General features: G+C 36.8%; 1 protein-coding gene across 2 annotated transcripts in view; it reads left to right on the top strand.

The window, feature by feature from the left end:
* Positions 1 to 14,729, top strand: part of LOC138709624 (excitatory amino acid transporter-like) — a 68,339-nt gene extending 53,610 nt beyond the window's left edge. For both annotated transcript variants that reach the window (XM_069840527.1, XM_069840525.1), the window contains exons 6-11: positions 756 to 864; positions 2,181 to 2,307; positions 5,378 to 5,611; positions 6,484 to 6,678; positions 7,877 to 8,011; positions 12,501 to 14,729. In XM_069840527.1, coding sequence (XP_069696628.1) covers positions 756 to 864; positions 2,181 to 2,307; positions 5,378 to 5,611; positions 6,484 to 6,678; positions 7,877 to 8,011; positions 12,501 to 12,732 — 1,032 coding nt within the window. In that variant the 3' untranslated portion in view covers positions 12,733 to 14,729. The remainder of the gene's footprint in view (positions 1 to 755; positions 865 to 2,180; positions 2,308 to 5,377; positions 5,612 to 6,483; positions 6,679 to 7,876; positions 8,012 to 12,500) is intronic.
* The last annotated feature ends 6,933 nt before the right edge of the window (positions 14,730 to 21,662 follow it).

Raw genomic sequence — 21,662 nt, 5'->3', positions numbered from 1 at the left:
GTAAACTCTACAACACCACAAAAGTTACTGCATTTGCAATGCAAAGTAACATTAAGGAAGCCGTGAAAAAATCAACAAGATTCCAGACTCATCATAGACTGGGTGGAAAAAAAAGACAGACGTATATCACGGCCTGCTGGAGTATAGTAAACACAGAAAACATTTTATAGGAACAATGTCGAAGATAGTTATATTTGTTTTCCAAAGTTGCCGTCATTGAACAGAAAGCAAGATGGAGATTTCATTGCAACTAATTAGAAATTCCTCTTTCTTGTATGTAATAAACGATCTTCGCACAAAATAATGTACGATACACGAGCGGTATGTTTGTTTTCATGTTCTCGGAAATTAAAAAAGCTCAACTACGTTTCGCTTTTTCAATCTTTTCCTCGAACATGAAAACGTCAACATACCGCTCTTGTAACGCATATTAGCCTACTATTGTACGTTTCTTAAGATTTATAATATTGTAAATTATTCTCGAAGTATTTATTAAAGGAAGAAAATCGTAATTTTAGCAGCTATTTTTAAGTACGGTACATTGATGATTGCTTCTTGGCAAGTTCATCACACTTGCGAATTCCAAGTAATAACATCAAATAGAAACTCAAAGGTGTTAAAAATAACTTTAACTCTCAATTTGTTACTTTTCTAGTCGTGTTAAAAGTTACAATGGCGTCATCTCTTATTTTCCTTTTAATTTATGGATCATTAAATAACTTAACCAACAAGATCTCTACCATTATTCTTATCAGGTGGAGGTGAACAAAGTGATAGTATCTCACGAACTCAATTCTTCCTACGATTCACCTGACTTCATTCTCAAGCCAGAACTTGTCTACAGAGATGGCATCAACGTCATGGGTGAGCAAATTCTTTTCAAAACGCCATTAATTTTATTTATAAACTGCAACGAAGTCCTACTTCAATTTAAAATATAGTGTCACTTCACTTTAGACTTTTAAAGCGTTATAAACAGTATAATATTTGAGACAGAGAAAACCAATACATCACTGTGTTGAGCTGATACTCGTATTTGTGTTCGGTTTTCCACAAAACGCTGAGAATATGTCAGCCGTTCTCTTGTTCAAAAAAACACCATTCTTTCTGCGACACTATGTTGAAAATGTCATGGAATACTTATTCCCGATTCTTGAGAGATAGCATCTTTCAGTTACTACAGGATTGTTGACTGTGCCACAAAAATTCGATCTTTAAGGTAACCCCACGACCAAAAGTCGGCCGGATTGAGGTCTGGAGATCGTAGCGGCCATATTGTTGGAAAGTGCCTACTGATGACACGATCACCAAAAATTCGTGTAATTAACTGTTTTTCAGAAACGATAGTCCTGGAACATTGCGGTGTCTTGCATGAATATTACTCGTGTGTTTTCTAGGTCGTGATTTCTCATTGTGTGGATTACGAAGTTTTGTAGCATAGACTACTGTAGTAGCGCTCCCGCCTCTTGTAGTCGTTTATGTCGTTACTTTGTCTTCTTCGAAGAAATATGGACCAGTGATGAATTACGAAATGAAGTCACACCATTCAGTAACATTTAAATCATGAAGCAAGTTACATGTGTTATCTCTACCATTAAGAAATAAGTGTACTTCGTTTGTCCAGAACACTTTGTTCAATCAGAGGTTTTAAATTGAATTTCTGCCAGAAGAAATTAAAAAAAAATCATATTTTTGTACTTAAATTGTTAAGTCTTTCAAGTTTCCTCAGAACTTCAGACAAACTCCGATTGTTTTAATAATGGCACTTCACCAGCTGCACCCTAATGTTAATTTAATGGTAGAATGATGCCATAAAGTTTCAAAATTCCCGTAGCGGTAATAATGAAATCATTAATGTATTCATATAGAAACGCAGAAATTAATAAATTGAAAACCCCATTGTTTCAACACAGCGATGTTATTGTTTACATCAAATAATGATATAGTTATAACGTTCTAAAATTTGAAGGGACTCTACAATTACCTTACTCTACATTTAGGCATTAATACAAACAATTTTAGTATTTAATAATTAATTGGACATTGCATTTTCGTAACTGAATATTTCCGAAGAATGAACAAATTTAAAGACAATGTTTAACGTTTAAAACAAAAGTAAACTGAATTATTAGGCTTAAGCATTACTACATTGATGTTACTAATTGGTTATAATATTTCAGGAATGATTTTGTTCTGTATGACATTTGGACTTCTGGCTGGACAGATGGGCGCGAAAGCCAAAATTATAGTCGACTTCTTCGTCGCGCTTAATAACATCGTGATGAAATTCGTGGGTATAATCATGTGGTAAGCCATCTTCCGAGTGAAATTTCTTATACATTGTTACGGATGAAACTCATGCATGATATAATATGTTTACTTACTTATCTAAGTAAGTGTATACTGTGCATCTATACTAACCAAAATACACTAACATTTTGCCAACGCACAGAAACATCCCTTCACCGCAGCAGTGAGGGAGGTTATGTAGTTAATGTCAACATCAGCCTTTTCTCACGGATGAATGCCCTTATGTCCCGCGGTAATAGGTTGAAGCATGCATCTGGTAACAGCGTTACTAAACATCCATTTCCTAATGTGATTTATAATCAAAGTAAAGTGTTAAAATGTTCTTAAACCGTAAACGTTACAGAAACATTATACAAACTTATTTGTTGAAACTGATCACTGACGTAAAGACGTTTATATGTGCGTTTCTAAATGTCTTTAGAAGATAACGGTATCAAAATTTATAATGTAAAACAATTATTTCTCGGGAAATCTAATATCAAAGGAGGAGAATGGTGGAGGACGTTTTCATTCATTATATGCTCAAAATTCGTGAACACATAATATCCTGTATATAATGTACGACCATCTGTAAATTTTCATTGTCACGTGATCAGATTCTTGTCGTCATTTCTGTATTTTATTTTTAAGGCAGTAGGTATCTAATTTCATTCTATTTCTTAATTTGTATATTGTTTAATATAAGTAATACAATTCGCTATTGTCAAAGGAAATTTCTTTATCCAGTGATCGTCAAAAGCTGTGTCGCGACACATGCCCCTGCCTCCACTCAAATCTTAACTCCCACCCTCTTCTTACCCCCTTCATTTCGTTACAAGTAAAGGTCACTGGTCATCTCTTGTAAACAAATGCTTGTGTGCGCCGTAGTATATAGTAAGAACTTTATGGTGAGGCTGAGTGAGTTCGCTTGCTACAAGGAGAAGCGTAGCGAGAGAGGAAAGCTTCTCAGTCTACTTTCTTCTTCCCCTGATGCGTAGATAGGTTTCACGAGATTCTGAATGACTATATCAGCAGCAGACAGTAAGTGTGGTGGAGACTGTGTTTCGAAATGTGTCTTTCAAAACAGGAACCAAATATGCAAAAAAAATGGGAGAAACAGTTTTTCTTTCGACCTGATGAAGAAAATATTAGGTGCCCAATTTCTTGTAAAATGTTAAATGACATCGTACATTTTTCTTGTCATAAAAATTACTACATCCTTGCCAGTAAGTTGAATATTTAATTACTGTACAAACAATAAAAATTTCCCACTTCACCTCTCTCTTTCTCTCTCTGTGATAACGATGTTCGGACTGTATTTCGTATTACGACATAATTTCGTGGCGTTTGGCAACCACCTCTCTATACGTTTATATTAATTTATCAGCTGTGATTTTCACGCACGGTAACATTTAAACTGCACATCTTAATATTTAGTACACTGTATAAAAAGTCGGAAGCTCCAAGTACAGGGACATCATTTTATTTTTACTTTAATTTTTATTGTACCTGAGTTTTTTAATGTACTTCACTCCCACCCCTTCTACTAATGAAGTTCAACCGTCCTCCACACAGATCCAAGACCTTATATATATATATATATATATATATATATCCATAGTAGCCTTACGGTCATAGTAAACAGTACGTTCCAAAAATATGTTCGCGTTTTCCAGTGACGAAAGAGCTTTCAATATTGAATCATTTTCGCACAGATACTGTCGTCCGTTTGCCTACGTCGTATCTCGGTTCCCCCCCCCCACCAGCTTTTATTCGCCAGCTAGTGGCTGGGCTGTCTTAGCTCTTTTCTGAGAACATTAATTTCTGTTAGGAACTGGACGTCTATGTAATATTATACAACTGTTTAAAATAACTTAAATAAAAGGGCCTCGTTAAGTAATTAAGTGTCACGTGATTTCCTCCCTTTCTACGACCCTACGACATAACCACTTGGACAGACAGTAGATAGTATGTCTGAGTAATTTTATCTTTTCGGATCGAGCAGAAGTGAAGATTGAATTTGCAGTACGTAAGGTACTCTTTTATAGAGTAGATACAGAATTATTTCAACATGAGTTACTAGTACGAAGAACGAAACTGGTAATTGGAATTACGTACAATAGTCTATAGTGCGATAATATGCACATTACAACTGAAGTCTGTATCGAAATGAACGGCCACCATTTTCAAAAATGTGTTTAAATATCCATATTATGATTATTTTTCAATTTAACTTCATTCTCTATATTGTACGCTAATATGCTGTAAACAGTATAATATACACTGCATAATGAATACGTCCGCATGGACAGCTCAGTTCGTGAGTAAAAACACTCATTGTTAACACGTACTGTATTTTGATTAAACAAAAACCTAATGAAAATGATCAAACTCAAAAGCGCAATATTTCCTAGTTTATGTAAATGGATGAACTACTTTTCTTCCCTCCTATACCTAGTAACGTGATTTGTTTGTATATTACGCCAGTATCATCGAACTCCAGTCGTGGAAGGGGGCAGCAATCGGCGTTGATCCAGAGGTATAGGCAAGTTAATATTAAAAATGTTAGTAAAAATAAAATGATGTCCCTGTACAATATTTTACATAAATATATTACAGTATAATTCCTCATATGGTTAGATATCTCTTTTACAATCATGGCCAATCCTTCCAGAGCATCCTTCAGTAAGCAGTTTCTCCTCAGCCAGTGACCGAGCCAATTTATTTTTCTCTTCCTGATCAGCTTCAGTATTAGGCCTATTCTTTCTTCACCAACTCTAATTTCTTTATCTGTCTGTCTATTTCACACGCTCTATTCTTCTCCATATCCACATTTCAAATACTTCTAGTCGGTTCTCTTGACTTCGTCTTGATGCTGCCACACTCTGTGCAAAGGTCCGCATAAGATGCTTCTTTTTCTATTAAAAGCTTCACTTTCCCGAAGCACCTCCTGTTAGGCCTACTACTTTCAGTGCACTTTAAGTTTTGATGTTTAATAAAATTTGGCGACGAAGTTGCTGTGAAACGTTACGTAAAATGGCTTCTATTCCAGAAGAAGTTTACAGACATGAACCCACGTGTATTTAAGGTACTCTCCCTTCGGAATCCTGTGTCTGATCGCGGGGAAGATCATGAGCATCGAGAACCTGGCGGCCACCGCCCAGCAGCTGGGCCTGTACATGATCACCGTGATCCTGGGGCTGCTGGTTCATGCCCTCATCACGCTGCCCGCTATCTTCTACCTGTTCACACGCAAGAACCCCGCTGCCTTCTTCCGAGGAATCTTGCAAGCCTGGATCATGGGACTGGCAACTGCCTCCAGGTAATCATATTTTCTAAGTTTACCCTTCAGTTGTTGTTTCAAAACGACTTCTCCCAAACTTAATACTTCGTTTATGTTCAAACCTTTCCACATCTCTTATTTTTTACGATATATCTTTCATAGTTTGTTTGCCGTACAGATTAGGCCTATATCTACAAGCTGTTATGCTATTAGAAAATTATTAATTATGTCGATTCATTTAAAATATCCCCTCAAGTTCATGTAAGATTGTTATTATGGTCATCTTTGGTTACTAACTTTTATGCCGTGATTACGTACCAAAGTAGTCCGTGAATTCCAATGTATTAACCAAATAAATTAATAATTGCGATACAGCAAGGTGCAACTCAAAAATCACTAGTGTACCACAGAACATTTCTCAAGACACGATGCCTTGGATGAAAACTTCTATGTTCATCTAGTGTCAAGACCCTGAGAGATACTTATAAATCACTTTTAGAAAAGCAGGAATTTCATTGCCGCCCTCACTTAAGCCCGCCATTGGTCCATATCCTAAGCAAGATTAACTCTGGGAGATATCCGTATAAACTGCACATAAGCGTCATTAACAAAAAGCTAATACAATTTATGTTTCTATTAACAACGAAATGCAAAGAAAATTACAATGGTATTGACGCTATATAGACCTATCTGTTTTAGTGAAGTACAAAGATCAATTTTATTATGAATTATAACATAACGTACCAACATGAAACATCGGAATCTTACATGTAAACTTGAAATAACGTTGAATCTCACAGTCAATACTTATACACATGAGTTCATTTAATTTACAGTAAGATTTCTCAAGAAGGACAACAACTAGATCCTAGCGAGGGTAAACTGACTAACGAAAGTGTTATTGTATACAGTGCTGCCACCTTACCAGTCACATTTCGGTGCCTTGAAGAGAACAACAAGATCGATTCTCGTGTCACCCGATTTGTGGTGGCTGTGGGAGCTACGATAAACATGGACGGTACCGCCCTGTATGAGGCCGTCGCCTCCATATTTGTTGCGCAGATGAATGGTATTCAGCTTGGAATCGGCCAGCTAATCACAGTTAGGTAAGCACACAACTTTATACTAACAATAATAATAATTTATTATTATTATTATTATTATTATTATTATTATTATTATTCACAAAAATAATTTAATGTTAGCATAACTGACCATGAAACGAGCGAGATCAGGTTCAAATCTTGGTTGAGGCAAGTTACATGGTTGAGGTCACGGATGCCAAACATGTGCTCCCTAAAGCGCAAACATTACCATCCCTACTTCCTCCACCTCCTTCAGTGGCGAGTAGTTTACAGAACATTTGAAAATAACACTGTCTACAGTACCAAGACACAGCTCCAGTGACGAATGGGAATATGGCTATTTTGTTGTTGAAGGAGATGATAAAGGTTGGCTTTGTTCCGTTCAATTTCGTTATATACGGAATTATAATATAAGACGTCATTTCAATGCTGCCCGTTTTAAAGATTATGAGAAAAACAAACTTGTACGTAATTATGTAAAACTGTCGTTGTGTTGCTTGTTTTATGGAATCTTGCTTTTATTTGGGATTTTTTAATTTCATAATGACAAAATGGTGAAACGATTTGTTGCCAGTAGTATTATAAAGACTTTAAGGAAAAGTGGTCGAGATTTATATACTAGTTATTAGCAACAGAAATGTATCTTATCATGAAAAATGATGCAGTTTGTATAATTGCAGTGTTTGTCGACATATTATTGTGAACAGTATTTTTGTAAAGAATCAGTGTAGGCTAAATCAGCTGTACGCTGGAGGTTCAATGATGGTCATCTTGACTTTGTTCTGCATCTATGTAATAACACAATCCAGCCGAATATTGATACATTAGTGGAAAACATGAGGTGTCTGCGATTAGTTAATCTCTAAATAGATTAATGTTCAGTAGTTTGTGTGTGGACTTATCAATCGTATCCTATCTTATGTTTAGAGTGGTGATTGTTTTTACAACACGAGTTTATGTACTACCCGCCACTGAAGCAAGTTTTTGATTGAGAGCGATGCATGGACGTCAATCGTATCTGAAATTTTGGAGTGAGGTTGACGTCATATCTTCGCGTTCAACTGAGTTTGGCATGCCTGGTTGAGGTTTCTCCGGAGTTCTCCTTCAAGCTATTAAGAGCAAATAGACTCATTTCGTTGGCACTGTGACCTTTATTTCACTCATGACAGTTTAATAATTTGTGTTGACAATACAGAGGCATTTCTTTTTATGCTTTCAGTTTGACGGCGACATTAACCAGTATAGGGGCGGCGGCCATCCCCAGCGCCGCTCTGATCACCATGCTAGTCATCTTCTCCGCTCTGGGCTTGCCAGCTTCTGACATCTCCCTGCTTTTCGCCGTCGATTGGATGCTGTAAGTGAGAATTATCATAATAATCGTGAACACAGCAACGTGATTTATTTATGTAATCTGAATCGTCCTGTATAGTTTAGCAATTACCATGCCTGTCATTAGCTCCGGGATTGCGAGTTCCAATCCTGTGGAGAGAGATAGAATTCCAACGACGATAAAAGTTCTTGGAAAGACTTCCTTAAACAGAAAATTCGTTTGATTTGCAGCTCTGAATTTTCTTTAGCTCTGATATTATCCTTATGCCATCTGTTTTCTTTTTATTGCCGTGTGTTGTGCTCTTACAGAGAAGTCGACGTTTTCTCCCGATGCTATATGTTACTGTACTATCTATCTATCGATGTGTGTGGTTCTTCTGGTCCATTGTTCTTTCCATGTTTTTTTCCTTTTCATTTCCTTCCTTGCTGTGAACTGGCTTTCTTTTCTTCTATTACGTAGCCTACTTATTAAGTGGCGTGGTGATCAACTCATTTATTTCGGTTTGAGAAAGTAAAATATCATACTACGCCTCTCTTTCCAAGTAGTAATAACTCTGAAGTTACGATGTTAATGCTTGTGCCACTCTTGTAACTTCTTACACTGGCATCATTTATAATATCGCAAACAACACTGAACCACCTCATTTTTATTTTTACTTCATATTGTCCACTAGACATAGTGGGATCCGTATAAGAATTGATATAATATGAAATGTTAATTAATTAAGACAAGACGAATATTTAAGAAATACTATGAAAGAGTTAATTATTTAAATCCCAAATTAATAAAAAGAAAAAAAAAAGAACACTCATCATACAGGTCAAGAGTGGGAGTAACTGCAGCTCTTGTATCGATTACTGTGTAGAGTAAAATATGCAATTACTGTTCAGGTTTGACTCACATGTGGGACAACAGAGATGTTGCTAACGTCGGACCTCAAATTCAAGTCTTAAACATATCAGTCATTTCACAGGACAGTTTAAATATCAATTGAGTAGCTTAATATCAAAGACGACATCTGTCATCTCCATAGTTTTGATCTAGAGGCAATTTTTTAATTCACAGTGTTCTTTGTAATATTTAAAACAATTTATTTTATAAATATAGTATTAAAATTTGCATATGGTTTCACTATAACTGGAAAAAGCATGAAAAATTGTATAAAAAACCACAGCTATCTAAATTTCGATTGAGGTCAGATGTCCGTCTTCGATATTAAGCTACTCAATTAGTTCCTTCTCGAACGAAGACAACAACATTAAATTCATTAGCTATCTCGTTAAGCGATATTTCAGTAGATTGGACTTAAAATTAAAACTTCACGCTTAGTGAAGAGCTCAATCATGTCTTGACTAACTTTGTTTTCTGTCGGTTTCTTTATAATTATCATCGTCCATATTTTTATACAGTTATCATCTTGTAAGCCGCATCATTATCTATTTATTTGCTTGTAGTATGTATAACTTTGTCTATGGTTAGCCGTCAGTCAATCAAATGATATTAACAATGTTAGTCCACTCCTCTGGTGTAACATTTAGCATGTCTGACCGTAAAAGGAGCGGGACCGGGTTCAAATCCTGATTGGAGAAGTTACCTGGTTGGGATTTTTCCTGGGTTTTGCTAGGTAATTTTCGGCGTTCGACCTCGGTCCCATTTCACCATCGTAATTCACATATCATCATAATCATCGTCATCATCATCATCATCATCCATAGAATAGCCCGGGTTATGTTCATGGCGCAGCGTACTGCATTTGTACAAGAGCGCGACCTTTCGGCTGCAAATATTACCAGAAAAGGAGTGATAAGCACATTAAGCATACACTGTATGCCTTCGGGTCCCTCCTCCGTAAAAAAAACAGAAAAACATTTTAAAATCTAACGAAGAAGTGGAACATTCTAAATATTATATCTTAGTCACACTATCAGTACGGTATATAAAAAGTTGAACCCTCATGTCCCTTCAATAGTAACTATTAGTTCCCACGTCTAAAACGACTACTGGGTGTTTATTTCAAAGTGTGTCATGACGCCACTGTTGTGAGTCAGCGATTTGAAGCGAGTTTCAGCTTTTATGTCACAGAACTTGCCTATTAATCAAGGCGTGCAATCTGAACTTGAGAACGTGTACGGTATAACTTGAACGTCGTAGCAACAGATGGCGGTCTGTACGGTCTGTGTGCTACCATAACCTCCTTCGAACTGTGTTTTGCGCGGGCAAGTTGTACCCAGGGTATTTGTTATCATCGGTTGCGTACGGCAACATTCCTCAACACAAATCAAATGTTCCGTGTCCATGTTGACCGTCGAAGTTAATGTCAACAAATACGTAAGTAATCGTCTTAACCCTCTCCCCATATCCCGACAGTAAGAAAAAAAACTCACCTCAGTACGTGTTTCCAAACAGTTCACATTCCTGCCACTACCGGCGTTACGGTATGTAGAGCTGAGACGAGATGTTATGGCACCATCCTGCGCGAAGTTTTAAATTGCCGGCCAGCAGGGTAGAGGAGTGGGGTTGTTTGGGTTACGGTTCTCAAGCTCAGAGCGGCAGGCATATCCGTTTCATCTCTTTCTAAAAACATTCGTCTTACCTTAGTACCACCACTTTCCTACTCAAGAGTCCGAAGGTACTTAATGGAATTACGCCGCTATTCCAGCTTTATATTTTTATTCTCCGTCCGAATCAGACGACTGATCTGTGCTGGAATGAGATGTCCCTAAGTTTATGGAAATGTTCTCCAAAATACTGTCTATCATGTGCTCACTTTCAATATAATTGTTCTCTACTTTCCTCACATAATCATACACTGATATCCATTCTTGGAAGAAGCAATTACAGAGTCGGCTTATGCATAGCGTAGAAATTATAGATGAAACTTCTTATGACTTCCTCATCAAAACTGTCTAAAGCTGCAACAATCTTCTTCATCTTCGGCTGTGATTTTTCCGAACTGGAGAAAGAATCTGCTGTTCCTGCCTCAATATTTTTCCCTTCTTTCCTAATTCTTGTCAAGGTTTCCTTTGAAATACCACTGGCAGCCAGTACTATGTACACACGCTTTTCAATGGAATTGGTATTGCATTTACAACCTCTTCTGACTGAATTTCCATACATTGTATGCTATTTCATGTCCTTGACTATTAACTACTCTATGATTTCACATCTTAGACAATGCCATAATGAGGGCGCTCAGAAGGACAATGTTTTCAGTATTAGCAATAGCGGTAGTAGCAGAACGATCTGAACATGGAATGCTAGTAACCAACTAACTCAACACCCCTCCAGTTGAGTGTGAGGGCGAGTCCAAGCAAACGAACTAAAATGCGTCCCTCGCGCTGGTGCCATAACTTCTCGTCCGGGCTCTATCGGTAAGTAATCTTCCGAATGAATGCCGTACTTGCCAGGCAACTTCTCTGGCACATAGGTAATACGCCTCTGCGGAAGTGTAGTAAGATTGAATTCTCTAGGCTCATCAGCAGGCTTCGAGACTTCGGACCCGATAGAGCAGATCAGTGGGAAATCCGCATAACTGCGCACTGAGTATAGTGGTAAAGCGTACAATGGGTGGGGGTAATGTATAATGAATGACAACAAATACGCAAAAGAAAACGCTCTGGATTTGAAGGTTCTGACGAATAATTTGGTTTTCATACAAACTGTGTCTGAAACTATTACACGGTTAGAAAAGTCAGAGCAAGAGATGCCGGAAGCCCTCAAATTAATTTAGAAAATGATGCAGAGAATTAATGAGACACCAAGTACACCGGTTACTGAACGTGTAAAACAGAAGTGGAAATCAATGTTATGCAAAATTAATGGATATGGAACATTGTGTAACATAAACAGCAAATTAGTGGACATAGAGTCACCCGAGAATAAAGGACTGTCTCTTAGAGACTGCAATGATGTTAAGTTTTTTCGTTTTGCTCCTATCACGTCATGCGACGTAGAGCGCAGCTTTCTACAGTACAAACTTTGGCAGATAACCGAAAAAGATTTACGTTTGAGACACTGAGAATGTATCTTGTAGTAGGTACATTGCAATTCGGTACTGTAACTGCACTTCCTAAAGACGATCAATAGGATAAATGAAAAAAGTAAAATTGCTACATGCTTATTTCCACCATTATCACTGTGTATAATTAAACACAAATGTTTATAAAAGACAGGAGAATAAATACTTTTCACATTCTTTTGACAATTTCATAGTGTAAGGTATATTTACTTTCAGAATGTACATATGTGTGTTTCCCCATACTACCGTACTCTACTGTAAATAGCAACGTTGTTACCTCAACACATCTCTATCTACCTGCAGCGAGTCAACAACCTATAGTGCATGCACAGTAAACTTATTGTATCGGGTCCAAAGTCTCGAAGCCTGCTCATCAACTACCCACATGACGAAATACAGCGAGCCATGACACACTTTGAACTGAACACGCAGTATATGACCCATATTCTTTCTACAGGAAGAGAAAGATGTTTGACATGACTCTTCATTTTACAGTGACCGCATCCGCACTTCAATCAACATAGTGGGCGACTCGTTCGGCGCAGGAATCGTGTACCACCTGTCGAAGGCCGAGCTGGATAGGATTGACGCCAAGAGAGCTGTGGACGCCTTGGAGAGTGGCCTGGCTCCTAGCGCGAAGGCCGATAAAGAGACTGACTGCATCAAGCGGTCGACACCTGACGGAATTTCAGAGATACACGTCGATGCCCGTACGTCGGACGAGTAACAAGTGGAAGGTGGTGAAAAAACTGCCTTGCGGTCATTCACTGTGCCATGGCCAAAGACAAAGAGCGTATTCCGAACCTCACCGGTCCGGTGGCATCAATGACGTCACGTTGCAGCGAAATAAGGAACAAAACTGCTGGAAGGATCGATGTCTGTCATGGCGACTGTACAAGTTGTTGTCTGTGCTAAGCTAGCAAAATTTTGCGAAATTTTCGTACTCCCATCTCGTTCAAAAAAAAAGATAGCATAAACAATTTATTTCTTGAACCGGTAGTAATAACGGGTCCGTTGACATGTTCGCTCATAAGCCATTAACATATTGTTTTTACGTTGTGCTCATTACAAACAATACAGCAGAACTAAAGCAGAACACACCGCCATCACACAACAGTGCACGATGTTATTCGTCTGCAAGTTGATGGCACCGGTGCGACACCGGTGGAGCATCAATGACGTCATCGGTGGAATTCGGAACACCGTGATGCCATCTGATTGCTCACCGGTGAGATTCGGAATACGCTCAAATACATAATATACGCAGAATAGCAAACATATGACTATCGCATTGTAAAGTCGTCGGTATAAATAGTCAGTATTAAGCACACAATTGTTTATCAGAAAATGAAAATGTCTACAGCGGAATCTGCAATAAACGGAAACCTGTTCATAAGGGAATTTCTTCTTGGTCCCTTAAATTTATTGCTATAAAATTTTACCAAACTATCCGTACTTGGCAACAATTTTATTGTCTAACTTGGAAACTCAAAAGAAAATCAAGACTGCAATGGAAAATAATTAATTAATTTATACTATGATTCTGTTCCAACCAACAATTAATACGGAAAATCAAAGCTGTACATACAGATTTCAATGTAATATATTTTCTTCAGTCGAAGACTTTATCAGGAGACCGCATAAAAAACCTACATTAATATGATACAAAAGTATTTTAAGAATGTACATTCAAGAAGGCTCAGAGTATAAGTCGATGACTTATGTAACCACAAATTTTTATACACGTGTCAAAGTTGTCACGGCCTATCAACTGTTCTTCCTTCCCAACATTTACAATTAAAGAGAATAGAGATATAAATATATTGCACGTACGAGTATGTATTTCATGTCATGATTGAAATTGTTATCGTATGCTTTATGCTTTTCATTACTATAGTTTATGTTATTTTGGTTTAGTGTTGTTACTGTGTAGTTTAAGAACTGAAAGCTCAGATAATAGAGAGATACGGAATTAGTGATACAACCCTCATACGTCATGTGTGCGCTTTACTATTATTTTTATTCTTATTATTACGTAGTGATAAGAGTATAACCCCTTAAATTTTAAGTGAACTGGAAGTAAGTAACTATTATAAAGGAACTGTTATCACTCTCCAGAACATTGTTCTATTCAATGAGATAAGAAAAGCAAACCAATTTTAATACCAAATGTTTAGAGTAGAGTAACTTCACTCAAAAGCAAAGCTGGTTAAGAGACAAGATACTGAAGTCCGAAAGTTTCCATTAAATGTATCCAATGCCTCCCCATTTCACTAATGTGAGAATTTTAACTACTATTACGACATCAGCAAGGAGCAAATTTCTCTGAGTATAGGATTAGGTAAGACGTAAGACCACTGACTGAAACAAAACAAAAACAATACAAATTTACACACACCTGCTAAGAACCAAACCCCGAGTTCGTATCTGAAAACGCCACAGCTTGTGCCGAAGTGCACAACATAATAATATAAATGATGTAAATTAAAATGAGTGAAGTTCGTTTTCATAAATTTTAAAATTAAATAATTATTGATTTTTCTCAAGTAAGGTAATAATTTCAGATAATAAATTCATAAACAAATAAAACGTGTAATATATCATCGAGCTAAAAGTCAACAGAGTACTGAAGTTGGCATTGAATTATACTATTTTCTGTAATTTTGATCATTATCCTTATCACTTTTATGTATTCAAATAAAGCATATTATAAGGCAGCTTAAATCGTTATTTCCATAAAAATATGTCTATGAAAACTGATCATTTCTAGTCTTCAGAGTAGTATAATTTATTTTTATTATTATTGTTATTATAGCCTTTTGAACAAGAAGAGTATGTTTAACAAGTAACAAAGCATAGCCATCTCGAACTTTCTCCGCTTTACTACAAACAATTAGTCACATGTTGGTTCCCACACAACGATTCGGATAAAAGCAAGTGATCATTTATTTTAACATCAAGTGACAGTAGTTAAGCTTAATATGGGAATCAATTTCTCTGCTCTAACCATATCTAAGTACCTATATAGTCGTACTTCAAGTAGTAAGCCTGCATTTACATACTTAGTTGCGTCAGTTAAATAGCATTCGGTACTACTAGACGCACTTATCAATCTATCGGAATTAAACTTCTGGAATTACCTCTATTGCAATGAAACATTTGCAACGTGGTGTCGTAGTTTTCTTATTCATGCAGTTCTTCAGCACTTCACTATCTATACCGCCTACACCTGAGTTTGAAGTTACTGGGACTATAATCGCCCTGTTAAATCACTTCCGTTCACAGTGTGTTTATTTTCTGCAGTTCGACGAGACATCATATCAAAGTAAGAGACTTTATTTTGCATTTTCAAAATAAAATCAAATATTTTAATTTATTAATTATTTTATGTAAGAGCCGTTTATGTGCTTATCAAAGTAAAAATATTCATTAAATACTATAGTACATATATAAGAGATCAATGATCAACGTTTTCGGCATATTTTCCATCTTCAGATCAACGATGTAACACATTATTATAACCAGGCTTCGGTCCTGGGCACAGAAACTCACGAAGTTCAGAACGCACGGACGATAGTGTTGTGTTGGTCGAGTGGATTGGGAGATGAAGCGCTCAGTTACTTAGTGTCTCAACATGTAAACAGTCCGTCATAGTACAGCACAAAATATATTTCACCCTGTACAGTTGCAGTATATACAGTACATTCCTAGTGTAGACAATAAATGTCTACCATTAAAGTATGAACGTGAGTTGTAACCTTCAATCAGGTGTCCCTACGCCGAAGCCTGTTACACGTACCGCAGCCAAGCAGCAATAGGCCTACACACAACGGTAATGCACATTACGGACCCATCTGTGCTGTTGCACACGGGTCATGACGTCATTTATACTCCGTGTACTCTAAACCTCATATTGGTTACTCTGTGTCCTTAGGCCGAAGCCTGATTATAACACACAGTAATACATATTGGTAGAAATTCAATTAACAATATATGCCTATACAAATTGTTCACAGAATAAAATATATGGTTAAAATTGAACATGTTGAATAGGTTAAAATTAACAAATTACGTGCCTAGCAGTTTTGTATCACTATGAAACTAATTTTAGGCCTACAGTTTCTCCTGTTGGAAGGTATTCACAGTTGCGGAAGTCACCTTTGGCCGAGTTTGACTGTGAAAACGGATCAAGTATTGTAAGGGATTTATTCGTACTATGTGTTTCTGCTAGAAAATGTTTTATATATAATACAAGACTTACCCATAATACAAGACTTACCCACAATACATGATAGACAAATGAGGAAATTAGAAGTAAATGTAGAATACAAGACGTGACAAAATGGATCAAAGGAAGAAGAAAAGGATGGAGAGATCACGTTTCAAGAATGACAGATGAACGACTTCCAAAAATCGCGATGGTAGGAAAATTATACATCCCAAAACCTTTGGGACGACCTCCTAAACGATGGAAAGAAAGCTGGTCACCATTATCAGAATAGGCAACGTTGGAAAAGACAGGATTTAATCCTACAATACGAAGAAGAAGAAGAAGAAGAAGAAGAAGAAGAAGAAGAAGAAGAAGAAGACAAGACTTACGTGATGATGAGGAGTTTCTACTACTTGTCGCCTGATAAACGATATGCACTTTTAATGAAAACAAATGGACATTACAATGAAGGTTGTTTTTAAAGGGAGAAGTAATTTGTAGCAGAAATGTTTATACCACCGCCACCAAGTAATGGCGGGCTTCTAATAGGGTGTTAGAATGCAATGATCTTCTGGGAACTAAAATTTCGTTCCAAAAATTATTCTTCGTAATGGGAAGAAGACTGCGTACCAGATAAGTTCCAATGTAGATAATGGTATGAATAGAAAGGGTGAGAATGATATAGCTCTAAGTCACATAGCAAAATTTTACAGGAAAGCGTGTCAAAGGTTTAGAGTCCAATGCTATTAGGTGCGGTGTCACAATTTCTTCGGCGTTGTACTTATGTCATTTGTTGAGTAATATATATAATATTTTAATAGTAGCTTCCACACATGTGTAAGAAATAAAAACATTTTTGTTAAAAGTGAGGCTTTGGAGTATCTCATTTTCATCCCTTCAATAATTTAAACAACTACAATTTCTGTGAACAATGATGACATAGTTATGGTACAACATGCATAACCATGTTGAAAATGAACCATCTCTACCAGCTTCAATTCAATTTTTTAAAACGGTCCTAAAACATTATCAGAATTGACAGAATCATGAAAGAACTAGATAACTTAAATTTTTACACTGAAGAAAACTAAAAATGTGTTTACACTGGCTGGACTCAAAACTAGTTTTAATAGGACACAATAAGTTTCTATTTTTTTTAAATATTATACGTTGTCAGTTAATATTATTTTCTACGATGAAAAACCTATTATGTTGCAAAAACAAGAGAAATGAAGTAAACAAAAAAAATTGATTATTGAAAACCATTCAAAACAATTTACACGTACTATGACAATATTGAAAAGACTTATTGGATCCGAAAGAGTGACCAAAAGTGACATATGAACTACTACTTATTTTCTTTTGACTTCTCGAATACAGTGACGCTACGAGTTCAATTACTCCAAAGGAGATTTTGAGATTTCCCTTTACCTTGGGAATCCTGGAGTGTTGGTGAAATGGGTAGCTTGGCTATTTAAAGTATTGCCTGAAAAACATCTCTATTGCCTCCTTACAATGTAAGGAGAGTCCGGTTCAGTGGGAGTTACATAAATATTAATGGAGTAGGAAAAGGCGTACAAATATGAAACAAATATAAAAGATTTTATGAGATATGAGAACTTCACTATAAAATTATGAGATGTGAAAATTTTTGGGGTTAATTTAATTTTACACATAGATAATCATGATCCATATGTTTCATATTTTAGTTATAAAGTACTGAAATATGCGGTGGCGAAAATGTAATCGTGCGCCGAGCCACTGTGTAACCTGCAACGTGCATAGTACCTATTGAGGGAGGCGCACACCCGAAGGGGAAGTGAAGCAACTGTCTGACTTATTAACGGATTTTCGTTTTCCTTACATCAAGCACTTAAATATAATTTTATACAGTACAAGGCTACAAACTAATGTTTAGTACGTGTAACGAAGAAAGAAATGAACAATAAATGAACGATATCACAACCTAAAATTAACTGTCTTCAGAATGTCTCTGCGACAAAGTTTCAAAATCAGGAATTATGTCACTTACTGCCAGTCGTTGTTGATCACGAAGGTATTTGTCTGTCAATCGTGATCTGAATTTGGTTTTTACTATTTTAATTGTTGAAAATAATTGTTCACAAACGTAAGTTGTAGCGAACATGGCTTCAACAGAGCAAGCGAAAGAACGAAGCTTCGGATATTTATTTTTTGGCAAAGATTTGAAAGTTCAACATTTGTCAAGTCCTTAAATCTAGCTTTCATTGCACATCACATAGTAAATCAGTGAGTTCAAATTGAAGAGCTAACCGCATTATTCGTACATCTGCTGAAAAAGGATCGACGTACAGAGATGATGATGATGATGATGACGATGATGATGATGATAACAATACTTAACCTTTTAATGTTTCATCAGTAGCATGTAGTATAATGCCGTTTTATGTTATACAACCGTTTCCTCGTAATACTTGTGAACAAATCATGCATTTAATATTCTCATCATATTGACAGCAAAAAAATGCGTCCTCCCATCCTGCTTGGAATTTTCGTACATGGTTTCGAGAGAGACATATGCCACTCGCAGGTCAGAGACAAATACAAATGGAACGGAGTGAGTGAGAGGGTGGGGGTTGGCGGAGGTTAGAAGTAAGTGAAATGCACAGCTATTACTGCGAGCCACAATGTCTCGCGAGTCACGTTCTTGCCACGGCTGCGATAGAGGTTAAAATAAACACATCAGATCTATAAACTGCTGTTCTAGTGTTGTGCAGAACCACGTTCGTAAGTTCGAATCCAGACTATGACATTATTAGGAGGACAAAATAGGAAAGATAACCAAAGAAAAGGATTGGAAACCTAGCAGGAGTGAGGAGAGAAGGTGGAAGTAAGAGAAAAGAGATGAGGAGGCGAGCTGAGAGCAGGAGAGAGGGAAGAGAGAAAGATAAATCTTTTGTAGAATATTTTAAATTACTACGCAACATTTTCGTGTCGACTCAAGTGCCATGAAGCATGTTATTAACCCTGTAATTCAAAGGATATCGATCGATGTCGAGATATCCTGACCTGTAATTGTTAAGTCACACCGTAACATTTATTATCGTTCAGAGCGACAGAATATTGGTAAAGAACTACAAACAGCTAGCTGAGACGGATCCCTGACGATTCGGTCAGCGGCGGCGCAACATGGCTTGCAGCTACTGTACTGAATTACGTCTGTGTCTTTGGCAAACACATATTATGATTTTTATTATTACTTTTTGACATGAATACGTCAAGTTCGGTCCAATACTACGGTGTCATCTCAGAAAATCGATCAAACCATTTCAGGCCAGCTTTGTCACGCCTGTAGGCCTAATTTCTAAACTACACGACGTCTTCCAATGAAATAAACAGCGACAGACAGCTGAAGGATTAATGCAGCGGTTTTCAAACTGTGGGTCGTGTATAGAGCTGAGAGAGGTCGCGAAATGATTTATAAAATAAAATAAAAGCAAACATTACACATCGACGTAGTGGACAGCTTCAAATACGTGGAGTGTAATATAAGTACGTAGGAACAAGAGCTGCTATCAGGAATTCAAAAAGGAGGATAGCAATGACAAAGGCAGTTTTAATAGACAAAGAAGCATCTTCTCCGGACCTCTGGAGTGAGGTGTTTGTGTGGAGTGTGGCACTATATGGTGCAGAAACATGGACGAAGTGAAGGGAAAAAATTGGTAGCATTTGAAATGTGGATATGGAGAAGAATGGAGCATGTGAAATGGACAGACAGAATAAGAAATGAAGCTGTGCTAGGAAGTGTGCGTGAAGAAAGAATAATCCTGAAACTGGAAGAGAAGAGAAAAATAAATTGGCTGGGTCACTGTCTGAGAAGAAACTGCCTACTGAAGAGAATGATGAACGGGAAAAAAGTTCAGGGTAGAAGAAGATATCAGATGATATACGACATTAAGATAATATATGGATTTTATGCGGAGACCAATAGGAAGGCGGAAAATAGGGAAGATTGAACCATACTGGGTTTGCAGTGAAAGACCTGCCCTTGGCAGGAAACTATGAATGACTGAAGACATTATACAGTATAATTTATTTTACATTTTCACCTTAATTTAATTGTATCTTTTTGTATTGACGCGCATTGCACATTCATAAATTCAACGTGTGATATGTAAATTTCCATCTGTACAGTACACTCATTTTATTATCTCAATGTTTCTTACTCCGAAGAATATAATAGATTTAGACGCTCTTTCTTCCACAGAAATGTATTTATTTTATATGCAATATTTGATTCTATTTTTATCTACACATTTACAGATCTTCACAATAAACATTTTCTTATTCAGCTAGCAAGAGAAGTAAGTAAACTTGGAAAGCCGATTCTAGATCTGCACCTCGAAGTTCTGAATGGAACAAGTATGGAGTCTCAAGTGTGTAGGAATCCATTAATTGTCATTCTACCACACTACCAACATGCCAAAGTATATTTACGAAAGGTTAGTACAAAATACGTTATATTATTACGTTTGTTATATCGAACACTTTTATATTAGGTTTATATCATAAGAAAGTGTACAATTGCACGCATCATAACTTGTAGGAAATTAAATAGAGCGAAGCTTATTGTACTTTTACTAGCGTGTAGATCGGCTTTTTGTTTCCTGTTTAAATTAAATTTAACTGTCTATTATAAAGTAGCAAATTGTGATACTAAACTTTGTGAAATAACTTCAACGACAAATTAATTGTGAAATTTAATGATAACATATAAATAACACATATTTCCTCAATATACATTTTATAACATGTCTAAACCGCGGGAGTGCGGGCCCTTTACCGTCAAGTTGAGTATGACTGGAGCGTTCCGTGGCGAGTGTACTGAACTCTCAGGTAAGCAACTCACTGTGCGTGCTTCAGAAGTACAGTCTTGAGTATATGAATTGCATACATACAATAATCATACATTTCGTACTTATGTAATTGATGCGATGTCGACGGAATTTTGCAGTCCGTGCGCCAGACAAGTTAAATGCACCATGTTGGAATACCGCTCTTTAAGTTGTTTTGCTGCCTTAATAATATATGGAGCTGCATCAGTGACAAAAAGTACATTATTCTATTTAATTCTTTCCGGCCATAAAAGGCGCACAGCCTTATAAAAAACTTGGACAATAGTTGCATGGTTTACCTTTTCCAGTTTCTCTGAAGTTAGCACAAATTTTTTCCCTACACAGTTCTCGGAAAGTAGGCTATACCGACCACACATTTGCCACATATCTACCACTGACGTCTGTAGACTCATCAACTGAAACCCATATATTTTCTGATCGTTTAAGCTTTCTCGAATTTTGGCAGTCGTATTCTGATATGAAATTGGTAAATATTCTTTACGTATTGTTGCTTCTCGTGGAATATGTTGATTTGTGTATTTTTCCAGAAATGATCTAAAGTGGGGATTGTCT

The sequence above is a fragment of the Periplaneta americana genome, chromosome 11, assembly GCF_040183065.1.
Source record: "Periplaneta americana isolate PAMFEO1 chromosome 11, P.americana_PAMFEO1_priV1, whole genome shotgun sequence".
In the NCBI taxonomy this organism is placed as follows: domain Eukaryota; kingdom Metazoa; phylum Arthropoda; class Insecta; order Blattodea; family Blattidae; genus Periplaneta; species Periplaneta americana.
Note: the sequence above shows the minus strand (reverse complement) of the source record. Positions and strands in the feature narration are given on the sequence as shown.